Raw genomic sequence first — 15,655 nt, forward strand, 5'->3', positions numbered from 1 at the left:
TTAGGGGTTTTGGTTATCTCCTGTAAAAATGTTTATGGGTTGTACAAATGTTAATATAACTCGGGCCGTTTTTTATGCTTTAAATAAAAATTTTTGCCCCTTAATGACACCATCGCGGCCTTCGGCCCAGTGGTATCCGGGGATGAGCAGTAACGGTTCGAGGCGACCGGAGTTCGAACCCCGGGGACGCCGCTTGTAATGTTAATATTAATAAAAACCCTTTTTGCTTATTTTTTCTTTGCGAATAAAGAAAATATGCAATAATAATATGACTAAGTCATAGAATGATTCTTTATTGGGCATTATACTCACTCATATCAGCGTTTTCGCAGGTTGCTACAAAAAATGGCCGAAGAAAACGTCCGCCTCAATAACATGGAAGATGAGATGAAAATGGTCCTCAATGCGATCCAAAATCTCACAAAGCAGGTGGAATCCATTCAGGGCAAGCTCACACCCACGCCTGCATCAATTGAAGTGGTGTTACCACCACCGTTTACTGGAAAAGACGAAGCCTCCGCCAGTGACAGTAAAATGCCCCTGCTGGAAGGCGATCCGCTTTCCCTTGCTGTTAGGAAGCCTGAACTTGAAGCTGTACCAATGACAGAACAGGACAAATGCCTTGCAAAAGTCGAGGAGATGCTGAAACAGCTACAAGGCCCGCAGAATGCTGTCCCACTTGACCTGTCTATATACAAACGGGTCAAAGTACCAGAAAAATTCAAAATGCCGGAATTCGAGAAGTATGACGGTACCTCATGCCCCAGACATCATTTGCACATGTATCATGTGCGGATGACCCAGTACGTTGACAACGAACCCCTCATGATTCAGACCTTTCAAGCGAGTTTGACGGGGCTAGCCCTGACATGGTATATGTCGAAGGATGTGGATACTTTTAAGTCTTGGGATGATGCCGCTGATGCATTCCTCAAGCATTATCAATTCAGCCTCGACGTCACCTTTACTCGTAACGATCTGGAACGCGCTGAGAAGAAGAAGAGTGAGTCCTTCAAAGAGTATGCCATCAGATGGAGAAACTTGGCCGCCCAGGTTACCCCACAACTCACTGATCATGAACAAGTGAAATTGTTTATAAAGTCTCTTCCATATGAATACAGACACCGCCTGGTTGGTGCCACTGCTGAATCCCTTAATCGTCTTGTTCCTGTGGGTGAACGAATCGAAATGGGATTGCGTGAGGGGTGGTTTACAGACCCCACTTCCACAAGCAAGAAACTCGGCATGAGAAAGGAGAAAGAACCCCTGACAGATGTGGATGTTGCATACACCCAAACCGTTCGTCCTTCCCCAATGATTCAGATGGGCAATGGACAACAACCAGCCTCAGGCCACAAGCCGCCCCAAAGGCGAAATAACAAAAATCAGTTCACGCCACTCCCTTTACTTATGTCTCAGATCCTGCCTATTCTCCTGGAAAAGAGGTTGCTTGCTAAAGAGCCAAAGCGTGAAAATCCTGAGCATTTCCTCAACTACGATCCCTCCGAGGCATGTGACTATCATTTGGGTGAAACGGGACATTCCGTCAATGACTGTGTTGTCTTGAAAAATAAGGTCCAGAAATTGTTGGATGCAAAAATGTTTTCATTCCGCAACGCACCACCCACTCAAGCAGGAGGCGCGGATGTTGTCATTGAGTAAACTGAAGACTCAATTTTCCTCCCTTAGAATAGAGGCATATTTAATAGTTTGAATTCTCCTATGTGGGAGCTTTTCTTGCTTTCTAAAGTCCCAGTTGTTTTCTAAGATTCCCAGTTTTCTGAATTTGTAATTATGCTTGGAATTTTAGTATTGCAATTTCCATTCCAACAAATGTAATTCGCCTGAACTATTCAAAAGAATTACAAATGTTTTGTTTTGAGGGCCTGAGGAAGTATTCCAAACCGGCCCGTTGATGATATCCAGCCACGAAAAGGAAAGTGTTCTGAGGCCCGGGCTTTCTCATGTTTCCTCGTTTCTAAGCTTTTGAAAATAAAACAAACGTTTTATTATTTTTCAAAAGGGCAAAAAAAAGAACGGCGGTGGAAAAGCGTGCATGCTCATAGCCCTGTTTGTTTTTCTAACTCGCTCACTTCGTGTCTCAGAGCGTACTCCTTTTTGATTTGTTATTACAAAGGGGACATTTTGAAATGACACAAGCTGAAGAGCACACCAGACCCTGATGATGCTAGCGGACCAACTCATCTGATAGGGGCAGTCTGAGCGAAGATCATCCAACCTTCAAATGAAACATGGGGCAAATCTCACTACTATCAGTGGGTGATATCAACCCCAGAAAGTCAAAGAGAATGCTGACCATTCCTTGACCCCATGATGAGCGAAACATCATTTCATACAAAAGTCGGGGGCAGATCAAGAAAAGATTACCCCTTTTGAAAGAAAAAGGTATGTCTTATTCCTAAACAAATTTTGGAAATGACATTCCATCCCTTTTCTTTTGCAGATAATGAACTGGGGAACATGCTAGACTCTGACGTGCTAGCGAGCCGGATAGAGCACCAATGTTGGGACCTCTCGAATGAAACATGACGAAGAAGTGCTTAATTGGAAGAGTAGACTAAGGGGCACGCAATCTCCCAGTCCATCAAAAAGGGTGTATTTCGTTCCTAAAGTTCATCCACTTTAGCATAGAAATGACATATCTTTTCCTTTTACATAGGACAAATTTGAGTAAAGAACACTTATGGTACAAGCAGCTGGAAAGGACTTTGCATATGACAAAATGGCGTTAAGGCAGATCCTGACAACCACAGAAGTCTCGATGGTAATCATGCCCATGTTCGTCAAAGACCTTTAAAGTAGGGATTAGCTTTGCTGCGAAGATCCCAATGCAAGCAATTGCACATACCCTGTGCATGTCAGGAATCATATGATTCCCGAGAAACTCCCTGACGTACCGGAGCCGCATTGACACAGCATCCGCTGACAATAGAACCCTCTATTCGGGAGCACCCCTAATTATAGAGGATTTCATTCGAGCTTCGAGACCGAGAATATGGAGGAGCAGACTGAGACAGAGAAGGCTTAACAAAGTAAAGAAGAGAAAAGACTCTGCTAGCTTTGAAGGCAAAATGGAAGAAGGGTAATTTGTATCGTTCTCAATTTACCCTCAATCCTCTCATTTCTAACATAAGCTCCTGTTTTTGTCAGAAGGGAATTATCAACATCCGAGAAAACTCAAGGAGTTGTCAGTTTAATCTCAAATGAAGGGAATCACGAAGGGTAATGTTGTTTCGTTCCTATTTCCTATTCCCTCAAAGAGCCGTTCATTAACACGGTCTTTCTTATTGCTTTACAGGTTTACCTCGTCGCCGCTGCAGCGTAGGTAAGTATTTCTTTCCCTTAAAACTTTAAGAGTTGAAAGAATCAAAAGAAAGAGGAAACATGTTAAAGCAAATAAATGCTTAACCTTCCCCCAAGTGCATTGCATGTCTTTTGGAAGGAATTTTGCATGGTAATTTTACCTGTTTAATTCACCAATTCCCTGTGAAAATATTGACAAGTCGACGAATGGTGTCGAACTGCTCCGATGTATTGAATGAGGTGTGTCAGGATGATGAGAGGCAATCCTTAGCCTAAACACATTCTCAAGTACCAAACCCTTGCAAGATGAGCGAAAAGGTTTCACTTCTACAAGGTAAAGAGATTTCTCGCATAAGGTACGGTAGCCAAAATGACGAGAGGCAGTTCATTTCTCTGCCCCATACACTACCATTAATCCTTTGCTTGACCATTTGAGCCCATACACTTGGAGGTTTTTTTTTAATCACCCCTGTCAAGAACCACCCCACATTGGGGCAGCTTGAGATAAATCAGCATCACAGGGAGAATTCAAATTCAGAGGGAGCAAGAAGAGCGTCCCTCCTTTTTGGTCACCGCCCCTGTGGCTTCGACCTTGTCATTTTCACGGATTCGATGGTCCTCGACAAAGTCCTCCAAGACAAGCACACCATCGATGGCAGGACGGTCAAGGCTAAGAGGGCTTTGTCAAGAGAAAAGCAACAAACTAAAGCTTGTCCAAAATGCCAATATCTTATTGATAACAGTGATGAGGAAGACAAGAAGGATGAGGAGTTTGTAATATCTAAAATTTTCTATGATCATCATCTGCAACAGCTCGTACAAGGTGAAAAGATGAATAGAAATTTTCTTGCTCTCATTTGCATTAATCTTTGAGTGTTTTTATTGCAGATGAACTCCCACAATAATTTAAGTGCCCTAGGATGACGAAGAGCGGTTCTTCTTCTATCCCATACACTCATATCCCTTGCTAGCCCAATTGAGCCGGCGATTTCATTTCGTACCAACCCAGTTGGTGATCATCCCCTACACCGGGGCAAGACAAAAGTCACCACAGCTTGAGCATCAGGGTCCAAAGTACCGAATCAAGATGAAGACTCCAACAGCCTAATAACATTGTTCTGCTCAAACATGTTTAGGCTAGTCCCGACAACACCTAAAGAGCAGTAAAAAATGCTGAAAACTAGGGGCATGAAAAAACAGTGTGCCTGGTAAAAGCAAGGCCAATGCCCATGAATAAAAAACAAAGAAAAAGAAAAAAGAGAAGAAGAAAAACGATGAAAAAGACGACCCCAAAGGGTTAAACTTGAATTCTTCTTCGATACAAATTCCTACTTTAGGAACTCTGTCTTGACAAAGATCTGTCACATGATAGATGAGGACGAGCCTATTCTTGATAAAGCAATTGGAACAGAGATAGAATGGTATCCAGGAAAATGCTGGACGCAAAAGCTCCTGAAGAAAAAGTTGTCAAAGAAGCTAAAACACGGGATTACCCAGGGAGTTTTCCAAAAGAGTCCCGACGGTGGAGAAGAAGGTTGGTGACAATGCTAAGATGATCACCAATTTTCACCCTTACACACATTTTTGAGCCTAACGATCCTTTCGTTTCTCAACCTGTGAACTGAGCCCACGTTATATCCCTCATGAAGTCTCTTCTGATTAGGGCACTTGATTTAATGTGGAATTTCAAATGTTTATAAACAACGCTCGAGAGAGTGCGAGCAAGACTATTTCTATCTCGCTTTGCAGGGTTCTTGACTTGTAAACCCGGAGATGATTGCAGAATATTTTCTTTCATGGCCTTGACTCAGACAATCTCCTTCGTTAAGCCATTGACCAAGCCTACATTACGACCACCGAAGAAGACCTCTCGGATTGGCGTCGTCTGACCGCTTGCGAGAAAACTCGAGACCCTTGCGGATGTGATAACGGTCGAGATTGAGTGTTTTCGATGTTCCCGCATTAATGGACGGGACAAATAGCCCTTTTCAATGAGAGCGAGTGGAAAGTCCTTTCTGACTGAGAATCCCTCGTTCAGCATCTCGAGAAGTCCACCTCCCAAGCGAGAATTGTCTTGATTGACCTTCGGTGGATGTTTGGTGATGCAAATATGGCAAAATCATCATGCATGAACTTTCAAATACACATTCTGGGATAGCCTAGCTTGTCTATCCTTGATGAATGCATGCATGTTTGCGCTAACTCTCTTTGACAGGTAAAATATCCTCAAAGACTCAAAGAACAGATGACCTTTGGAGCGTCTCCAAAGATGTAACAGAAAATTTCTTCCACTCCCCAAGTGGAATTGACACAGCATGCTTTTGCTGCTCAGAGTTCTAATCCCCAGTGATAGAACACGAAAATTCGGGCGCTGGAGAAGCCCTCATTATCATCACAAAAGAGATGCCCTAAAAAAGGTCGGGTATTCAGCAGATGATACATCAAACCTCCGGGTAAGAAATCCCAAGTATTTCATCAGATTTCTTTTCAAACTACCTAGAAGGTAAACGGGGTGTTTCTTTGAAAAAGAAAAGCACCTTGACTAGCTGGTCAAGATATTTCATACGATATTCAAGAATAGCCTCAGTTGTCTATCTCTCCAATGAATACGTATGTGTTTGCACAAAAAAACTTGTTTGACAGGAGACACGCCCTTAAGAGGCAGGAACGTGCCCAGGTAAGTACATTTTACCCATGCCGGTTCCAAAAATCCAGGTACCTATGATTGTTATGGTACCCCCCTCTGAACATCGGATTGACCCCGTTGTTCACCCTCCTGAGCATGGGACTGACCCCCATGTTCACATCAAATCCTCGGGCGAGGACCCCCAGATGCTCATCGTTTGAGCCTTTTTAAGACCTGCTGGCGATGACCCACCAGGCAAACTAACAAATCCTCGGGCGAGGACCCCCAGGTGCTCATCGTTTGAGCCTTTTCAAGACTTGCTGGCGAGGATCCACCAGGCAAACCAACAAATCCTCGGGCGAGGACCCCCAAGTGCTCATCGTTTGAGCCTTTTCAAGACCTGTTGGCGAGGACCCATCAAGCAAACCAACAAATCCTCGGGCGAGGACCCCTAGGTGCTCATCGTTTGAGCCTTTTTAAGACCTGCTGGCGAGGACCCACCAGGCAAACCAACAAATCCTCGGGTGAGGACCCCCAGGTGCTCATCGTTTGAGCCTTTTCAAGACCTGCTGGCGAGGACCCACCAGGCAAACCATCAAATCCTCGGGCGAGGACCCCCAGGTACTTTGTCAAAACGAAATCCAGTCAAGGCGACCGAAGATAGGTTCCGGTCCTAGGCAAGCGATTTCCCCCAGTCAAGGCGACCGAAGAATGGTTCGGGTCCGAGACAAATGAAATCCAGTCAAGGCGACCGAAGATAGGTTCGGGTCCTAGGCGAGCGATTTCCCCAGTCAAGGCGACCGAAGAAAGGTTCGGGTCCTAGACAAAAGCAATCCCCGTCAAGGCGACCGAAGAAAGGTTCGGGTCCTAGACAAAAGCAATCCCCGTCAAGGCGACCGAAGAAAGGTTCGGGTCCTAGACAAACCATTTTTCCCGTCAAGGCGACCGAAGATAGGTTCGGGTCCTCGACACACAATATCAACCATCTGGAATTACTCTACCCTTCGGCAAGGTAAGTAGCCCCAGGTATGTTTTTATTTGCTTTAGCATGCATCATCTTATATCGCATCATAAAAATGGGACTCCGATCTCGCCAAAAATAACATTTATTGAGCATGCATGGGCCAAATTTAGGTGTCATTTTATCTTTGAACGTAACCTCTGCGAGCTCACCTTCAAAGAGGGGCAGCTGTTGACACCTATTTTTAATATCCCCAAAAATTAATTACACAAAATTTAGGAGTTAATTTCCTTTAATTCCTAAAACAAAAATATTTCAATTTAAATGCATTGCATATAGAAATTAGGCACATTTTGCATTAATAGGGTATATTAGAGAAGATTAATTAAAAAAAAAAAATTTCGAGTCGCGCCGGGTCGAGCTGGGCCGACCCGGCCCATTTCTTTTTTCCTTTTTCCCCCGGGCCCGGCCCCTTTTTCTTTTCTTTTTTCCCTTCGCGCGGGCCCGGCCCGCTTTCCTTTTCTTTTCTTCTTTTCCCCCCGCAGCTGGGCCTGGCCCGGCCAAGCCCTTCTTCCTTCCTTCCTTCCTTCCCCTTGCGCCGGTCGCTCTCTCTTCCCCTGTTCTCCCCTGTGCACGACCGAAGCGTGACGCATGGCGGCGCCGCTCCTCATCGTCGTCATCCGGTCAGAGGAGGCCCAGGCGAGCACGCCACAGGGACTGGCCATTAAGGCCAGTCCCGTCTTCCCCATTTCCCAGGCTCTCTCTCCCTCTCTGCCCCGTCTCTCTGCACCCTCTCTGCACCGGCCCCCCCTTTTGCTCTGCTCTGCACCGGCCTGCCATGGCCGCGAAAGTCGCGGGGCAGGTAGGCCGGTGCAGGCCGTCGTCATTGCAGACGTAACGAAGCCGGGGGACGCCGTCGTTCGCCTATAAAAACGAGAGAGAGAGAGCTCCGGTCGGCCATTTTTTGGAGAAAAATACAGAGGGAGCGTGAGAGCGTGAGCCGGGAGAGACAGGAAGCCTCCGGCAGCCACCGCGCCTCAGCCATCCATCCCCGTCGCCGAGCCGACGGCGGCGACACAGAGAGAGAGAGTGGGTCGGGCCGTTTGAAAAAAAAGAAACAGAGAAAGACAGAACCGAGAGAGGAGAGAGAGAATAGAGAGAGAGAGAGAGAGCAAACCGAGGCCACGCCGGAGCAAGAAAGACAACCAGCAGCGTCGCCATCGCCCACGGAGCAGCCGGAAGGCCACCCAGACGCGCCGTCGACCGGTGAGCCCCCGGCCGAGAAGCCCCTCTGTTTTCCCCTGTTTTTTAGCGTGGTTAGGCCGGGACTCGCGCTGGCCGTTTCGCGCGAATCTCGGCCCATACCGTCGTCGGTCCCGATCCCTAGTCACCGTCGGAGGTGAACCCAAGCCGCCGGAGTCGACCGGATCGCTGGAGGAGGTCGGAATCCCTCGTTTTTCCACGCATCCGCCAGGCGTTCGACGAAATGCCTCAACCAGGCCGGTTTTTGTTTCATCGTCGGCCGGCGAACGGTGGTCCGACGGCGGCTTAGGTGAGTGGCACAGCCCACAGGCGGTCCTCGTCGGGTGATTTGGGGGCGGCACTGGCCTGGGTCAGCCGGCGGACGGCCAATTTTGGCCTCTCCGGCGCCCCCCTCCCTGCGGGTCTGTATGTTCGGGTCGGTTCCGACCGACCCGGATTAACAGATCCGACCCGGGTCAATGCCAGGGTCGGATCCGTTGACCGGGGTTGGTTCCGACCCGGCCCGGATCCGCAACCCGACCCGGTTTAATATTATATTAATATTAATATTTTTATTTTATTTTTTTAAAAAAAATTTTAATTTTTTAATTTTTTTTGTACTATATATATTTCGAAAAAAAAATTCAATTTTTTTTTAAAATTATTGTGTGATATATTCTAAATATTTAATTTATTGTAGTATTATTGTGCATATTTTTGTCTTGTTTAAATTAGACAAGCCTGAGATTGCGTGGTAATATTTTGCATGTTGATTTTATTACCGTTGTGTTATTATGCATATTTTTAATACAATTGCATGAGCTGTTGTATTTTTTGAATGTCATCTGACTTAGTTAAGGTTAGAACCTTAGGCTACATGAATTGTTGTGTTCCTGACTGCTGATCGTTTCTGATTATGCACTCGCTTGATCACCTCACATGTTAAGAGAAAGATCCTAAAATCAATCCAAATTGCCTGACAAATGTTTTCAAAAATGAACAGGGTAGAATGGTACCGAAAGGGCATTAGTTATCCAACTAGTGTAACCAAGTCCCCGAACTCATTTAATCTCTGGTTAGTAGGAATAGGGCGATTCTCCGATCACCCTATTTGGGTTTCTAATCGACCCACCCCAAATCGATTAGTGATGACTCCTTGGTATAAACTACTTGCATGTTAAATACTTAAACCCTAAGTCGCGATATGGTATGGGCTTGGGAGGGCCCGAGTTAAGTCCCGAACCTAGACTTAGCACAAACCAGGCGAGCCCCCCTTGTTTTTGCATGTTCGATATAAAAGGGCTCGGGAGTTCGGTTGCGACAGGAGTCTAGTGCAGTAGGGAATATCTGTTGCCTTACTGATGGTCAATTTGCAATTGAATCCTCTTTTTTCTTTTTTTGGCCTTTCTCTGCCTGATATGATTAATCATAAGACAAAGATAAATGAGCAAGATCACAAATAGCCATGTCATCGACAGTCCCAAATTACGGGATTCTCGACTTGGCATCGAGAAGTTATGCCGAACCGGAGTCGAATACGAGACATCTTGCTTCTCAAATCGCTAGGTCTGGGTCGCCAGGTCTGAATCACGTCACTTTCACCAATTAGCTCAACTAGTTCCTTGGATTGAGTTGCCTTTGAAAATTCCCTCAACTAATGCAGTTTTTTCCTTGACAGAACCTTCTATTAGCAGACTAAAGAGATGAAGACAGGTCTGATATTGACAGTATAGAAAGGAAATTTCCTTGGGCGGCTACTTCCTAATAATTTACCTATTCGACTTGACTTTGAATTCCTAAAACTATCATTTATTTATAGGATTAGTACCACGAAAACCCAAACTGGTACATCTGTGATAAATTTACCCCAAACTAATATTTTGTCCACCAAAAACCCCAAACTGGTACATTTGTGACAAATTTACCCTTCGTCAGTTTCCGTTAAATTGGATTCATACCACGAAAAATCACAAATTGGTACACCTGTGAGAAACAGAGAGTAAAACCCCAAACTGATACACCCGTCAACTGTCACGTGTTATCCAATTCAGCAATTTAATGCTAAAATTTAATGGAAACTAACGGAGGGTAAATTTGTCACAAATGTACCAGTTTGGAGTTCTTGGTGGACAAAACATTAGTTTGGGGTAAATTCACCGGTCCACACTTTTTATTATTTATTCCTAACGATTATTTTGCGCTCTTACAACCTTTGAAAGGTTGTATCTATTCATGCATTTTTTTAGTTAATAATTACTCTACATTTCTTTTCATTAGACTGACTTCCATTTTCATTTCTTTCAACAGATATATAGCTATTGTTTTCAATTGTTTCCTTTTGAGAGTTCCTGGAGCAATACCAGAATTACTATTTGGTGTTCAAGTTTGAGACTTGTCGTATCTTGGACGATTTTTGTCAGTAACCATTAGGAACTTTCGTGTCCTATTGAAACAATTTTACTGTTCGCAATAGAGTTAAGGTTATTTTTTATTATTTAATTCCGAATTTTATTATTTTTGCCTAACGATTATTATGCGCTTTTACAACGTTTGAAAGGTTGTTGGGGGTTGGTGGGATAAAGGTGGATAAGTGGATATAGCTTAGATAAGAATATTCATTGGGGGTTGGTGGCATAAAGGTGGATAAGATTTCTTATATTCAAGTTATAATAGTTATTTTGTAGAATAACAAACTTCTTAAATTAATAAAATTAAAATAATAATTAATAGAAATAATATTTGAATTCTAATATAAAAAGAAAATTCAATATAACAAAAAAATGTTTTTTTCATTTTTATTTATTCCTTTTTTTATTTATATAATTGAATTTCTTTTTACTCTATAATATATATTGTGTGTGTATACATATATATATATATATATATATATAGTATCTATATATATAACATATTTTAAGTATATTCGTATATTTTATTATGCAATTTTTATTAAGGAATGATGGAAGTGAATAGTGAGAAATTTATCTATATTTTACCTTTTTTTATTATCTCCATTTATGCATTTGTAGTTTCTTTAGGAGTGAATCGTGAGAGATTCTTATAATCTCCATTTGTATATACCAAATAATGGATAGGATAGATGAAAATACTTAGCTTTATTATTGCGATTCACCAAACAAAGGAAATGATATAGAAAAATATTTGGATTTCATATCCTATTCTATCTAATCTTATCTTGGCTAGAAATTCAGACGACCAAACGCAGCCCAAGTACCATTAGTGATTAAATTTTGGGTTTGTGAGTGTTATCAATTGTTTATGAACCATGGGATGACTTCTTCTTTTGTTGGGTGGAGGAAGTGGAGAAGGATCTGCATTATAATTTTCCAGTGGAGTGTGTTGGATAAATTGGAAAATCGAAAAAAGGATGGTGCAACTGGGTTAAAAGAAGAAAACACTGATGGTGAATGGGGTGGGAATCAAGCTCATAGGCAAAGCAAGATTGGCATGTTGCAAGGTCAAGATGATAGGCTCTGACACCATGAAACAGCAAAAATATGTTTGAATGTCTCTTGTCTTCACAATTGTAAAGAGAGTGAAAGTGCAGCAGAAAATCAAGTTCGGAAGGTTATGTGAGTATCGAAGTTACAAGTTCTCTGACCAAAAAGAAAAGTTACAAGTTCAGATCTGAACTAATTAAGATTAAAACAACAAGATCAAATAAAATTAAACTGAAAAACATTATTTGAAGCTGCCTAATGTTCTCATTATTTACCAACAATTATTGAAATCAATGAATACGACGGAAAAAAATTCTAATTTTTTGTCTCGGAATAATAGAATTCCGCTATATCCTGGAAAAAGTGGTTAGCGCCATACCAGGTTCGTAGGAGAGAAGACGAGGAAGAGAAAACCAAGTGATGTTGGGGCAGCTAAATAGAATATTTTTTAGCAAATAGGTACAGGAAATTAATAATTTGACCATTTCTTAATTGCATCACACATAACGATTAAACTATAGTGTTGCTTGAATGATATTTTTTATTTCAAGTTTTGAAGTTGAAAAACCTTCACGTGCTTCTTCTGCTGACAATTTTGTAATCCACAAGTCATTCTCTTCGAACGGGTCACCAAACCCGAAATTCTAAGAAATTGACTCAAAACAAGCGAAAGCAATCTCCTGGAAATTGCCCTTAGCTGCAAAGTCAGAGGCTAACGTGGGACCATGAATTCTGCGGCTCATAAATCTCAGCTCAAACTTGAACTTGAACCCGGATAGACTAAGAAATGGCTCACTACCAAAGTGTTTCGTTGATCATCCACTTCCTTCTGGCTTATTTGATCCTCCCCAGTTTAGTCCGCCTTTCACACGCCGATCCTCCTTACCAGCTCTGTTCAGAAACCGGGGATTACGCCGTCAATGGCACGTTTCAGAATAACCTCGACAGTCTCTTCACGAATTTGTCCTCGAATGCTTTCCTCTTAAAATTCTACAGCACCTCTTATGGCAATGGCACAGACAGAGTCTATGGTCAGCACATGTGCTTGAATTACGTTAGTAATCAAGATTGCCAAAACTGCATTGATTTGGCCTCACAGGACATACTGAGGCTCTGTCCTAATGATACTGAGGCGATTGTCTGGGAGGAAATCTGCCAGTTGCGGTACTCGAGTCGGGACTTCATTAGAAGTTTGGACGTTACTGGCAATATTTGGAAGGATAACGTGATGAATGTTTCACGACCCGATTGGTTCAAATTAGTCGTCAACACCACTCTGCAGAATCTCACGAAAGTGGCGGCTTTTGATCCTTTGTCGGACACATATGCAACCGGCGCAGTCGAGTTTAAAGATGCAAGTGCATCGATGCTATACGCACTGGTGCAGTGTGGAAGAGACATATCTGGAAGCGACTGCAACATCTGTCTTCAACAAGCTATAACAGATGTGTTGGCGAACTGTTCCTCCTCAGTTGGCGCGAGGATTCTTAGCCGTAGCTGCTATTTGAGATATGAGCAGTACGCGTTCTATGAAGGCAAAACTGCACCCGAGCCTAATCAAGCCACCCAGGGAGGTAAGTTTTAGCAGTTCTCACTTTCTGTGCTTAACCTTTGGTACTGTTGTGTGCATCAGATTCAGGATTAGTGATAATCGCAATTAAGTTCCGCACAGTGCAGGTAGCAGAATGTTGTTGATTGTGATTCTTACGATCGTAGCTGCTGGATTAGCAGTACTTCTTTTAGCTTCCTGCTTTTACTATCTCCGAATCCATAGAAGAGAGGGGAGAGGTAATTTGCTCCTCAGTAGTGCTTATTGAAGCCTTGAGGCATGTTCTCCTAATTGTCCTGCCTTTTTCTCGTCCTCCTAATTTTGTATCCTTCTTCAAATTCTTTTCAGGAAATAAATTGGTTATCCAGCTCGGTGTGCTTCGCAATACTGGCTATACCAGTGATAGTACTAGTTTCATGAACCGGAATTTTCAACAAAGATTAGACAAAAATGTTCCGGATTCCCCATTTATCGACTTTGCGACCATACTAACTGCTACTGACTATTTCTCTGCTTTGAACAAGCTGGGACAAGGCGGTTTTGGCCCGGTTTACAAGGTAATGAGGATATACAATACAGGGGAAAATGTCTAAGGACTATTGTCTAAATTTGCTGAAATTGAGATTGTGATCCTAAGCAGAAACATTGGCGTCAACTTTTTTCAGGGAATTCTGGGAGATGGAAGAGAGGTAGCTATCAAGAGGCTCTCAAGCACTGAGCAAGGTACTGATGAATTTACAAATGAAGTCTTGCTCATAATGAAGCTCCAGCATAAAAATCTTGTTAAGCTTTTGGGATTTTGTGTCGATAATGAAGAGAAGATCCTTGCCTATGAGTACATGCCCAATGGCAGCCTGGATGTCATCCTTTTCGGTTCGTTGACTGAAACAGCATCAAGTTTTGTTCGATCAATAATCTAACTTATCATTCTAAAATTTTCATTCTTGTTTTTTGCTGCCAGATCGAGAGAGACGGGCAAAACTTGACTGGATAAAACGCATCAATATCATAAGTGGAATAGCACGTGGGGTTCTTTACCTTCACGAGGATTCCCGCCTAAGAATCATTCACAGAGACTTGAAGATGAGCAATATATTATTGGATTCTGAGATGAACCCAAAAATATCTGATTTTGGAATAGCTCGGATTTTTTCTGGAAACGATGGTGGAGCCAACACCGCAACCATAGTAGGAACATAGTGAGTCCAATGTTTTGGGTTTTATCTGTTTATTACTGGTTGATAATTTGAAAATATACTTTGCAGATGAAAATTTGAAGAAAAAATTGCCATTGAAACAACGTTATAGCCCTATAGGCCACTTCAGATGACAATGTTTGTTGAATGTCTCAATTGATCTTTTCCTTTTCTAATTATGTGGAACAGTGGATACATGGCGCCGGAGTATGCTATGGAGGGACTATATTCGACTAAGTCCGACGTTTTCAGCTTCGGAGTTCTTGTGCTCGAGATGATAACAGGAGAAAGAAACGCTAGCTTTCATCTATCGAGACGAGCACCAACCCTAGCTGCATATGTGTGATATTTTCACTAATTATGATTAGTATTTGTCTTAATTAATAGGAAAGTGAGGTTACTTATTAGATCATGAATTTGCAGGCGTGGCAACTGTGGCAGGATGAAAGAGAGTTGGAGCTGGTGGATCCATTGATAATTGACTCGTGCTGTGTGGAAGAATTTAGGCGATATATGCAAATCGGACTGTTGTGTGTTCAAGAAGATGCATATGACAGGCCTACAATGTCATCCGTGGTTGTTATGATGAAAAGCGAGAGTACAACTCTTACAAATCCTCAACGACCGGCTTTCTCAGTGGGAAGGTTCACCGAATATCACCAACAAGTCATGGATAACAGCTCTTCTGTCAATGGCCTAACCATTTCGAATATTGATGCAAGATGATAGACCCAAGAAAGGAGATATCGGGACTTTGCGAGTTTACACATATCGATTGGTCACTCGTGCATTTAGAAATTTTTTACAATAGTCTGTTCATTTAGTATATAACAAGTTTAAGTGTTCATTTAGCATGGCGAAAAGTCCTTCTGTGTATATTTAACTGAGGCAAATTTGTATGCCGTGTAGATTTTGCGTAATTGTCAAATTGCACTGATGACAACTGCATTTTGTTGAAGTAGAATACCATCAGCTTCTGCAGATTTGAACATATTGGTATTGAGCTGATCAATTGCAGGCGCTGCGCAACAGATAGTACATAACCAAAGGAGTGTTTCTGGCCTATGACCAATAGTTCAGACCCTACGATTTAACTCTTCCACACTTCCAAGGTTTTACAGAAAACTTCTGGTGACTTGACTTTGGCTATATAGTTCTTCTTTAGCTTCTTTGAACAAGCAATGTAATTAATCCAAGAAAAACCCCAGTATTTTCATTAAAAAACCATTACATTTGGCCAAGAAAAAATTTCAAAGAGAAAGTTCGTTAGTATGGTTGTTACTTCCGAAGTGAATA

At 42.6% G+C, this 15,655-nt stretch overlaps 1 protein-coding gene across 1 annotated transcript; it reads left to right on the forward strand.

Annotated features, from left to right (window-relative positions):
* Window positions 1–12,178: 12,178 nt before the first annotated feature.
* On the forward strand, window positions 12,179–15,348 carry LOC115664603 (cysteine-rich receptor-like protein kinase 10). Its single transcript, XM_030586517.2, has 7 exons — window positions 12,179–13,188; window positions 13,292–13,402; window positions 13,512–13,720; window positions 13,829–14,036; window positions 14,125–14,362; window positions 14,549–14,699; window positions 14,783–15,348. Exons 1-7 carry the CDS (start codon window positions 12,402–12,404, stop codon window positions 15,083–15,085), a joined length of 2,007 nt encoding a protein of 668 aa, XP_030442377.1. The 5' UTR covers window positions 12,179–12,401; the 3' UTR covers window positions 15,086–15,348.
* Window positions 15,349–15,655: the final 307 nt, after the last annotated feature.

The sequence above is a fragment of the Syzygium oleosum genome, unplaced genomic scaffold (assembly GCF_021117445.2).
Source record: "Syzygium oleosum isolate NSW1041296 unplaced genomic scaffold, Sole_v2.1 Sole_v2.11, whole genome shotgun sequence".
Classification (NCBI taxonomy): Eukaryota; Viridiplantae; Streptophyta; class Magnoliopsida; order Myrtales; family Myrtaceae; genus Syzygium; species Syzygium oleosum.

What these genes read in the sequence shown, in the direction of transcription:
- LOC115664603 (XM_030586517.2), top strand. Translation starts at nt 12,402, where the DNA reads ATGGCTCACTACCAAAGTGTTTCGTTGATCATCCACTTCCTTCTGGCT. An exon ending in CCATAGAAGAGAGGGGAGAG is followed by an intron (nt 13,403 to 13,511) that starts GTAATTTGCTCC and finishes AATTCTTTTCAG; the next exon opens with GAAATAAATTGGTTATCCAG. An exon ending in GCAACCATAGTAGGAACATA is followed by an intron (nt 14,363 to 14,548) that starts GTGAGTCCAATG and finishes TATGTGGAACAG; the next exon opens with TGGATACATGGCGCCGGAGT.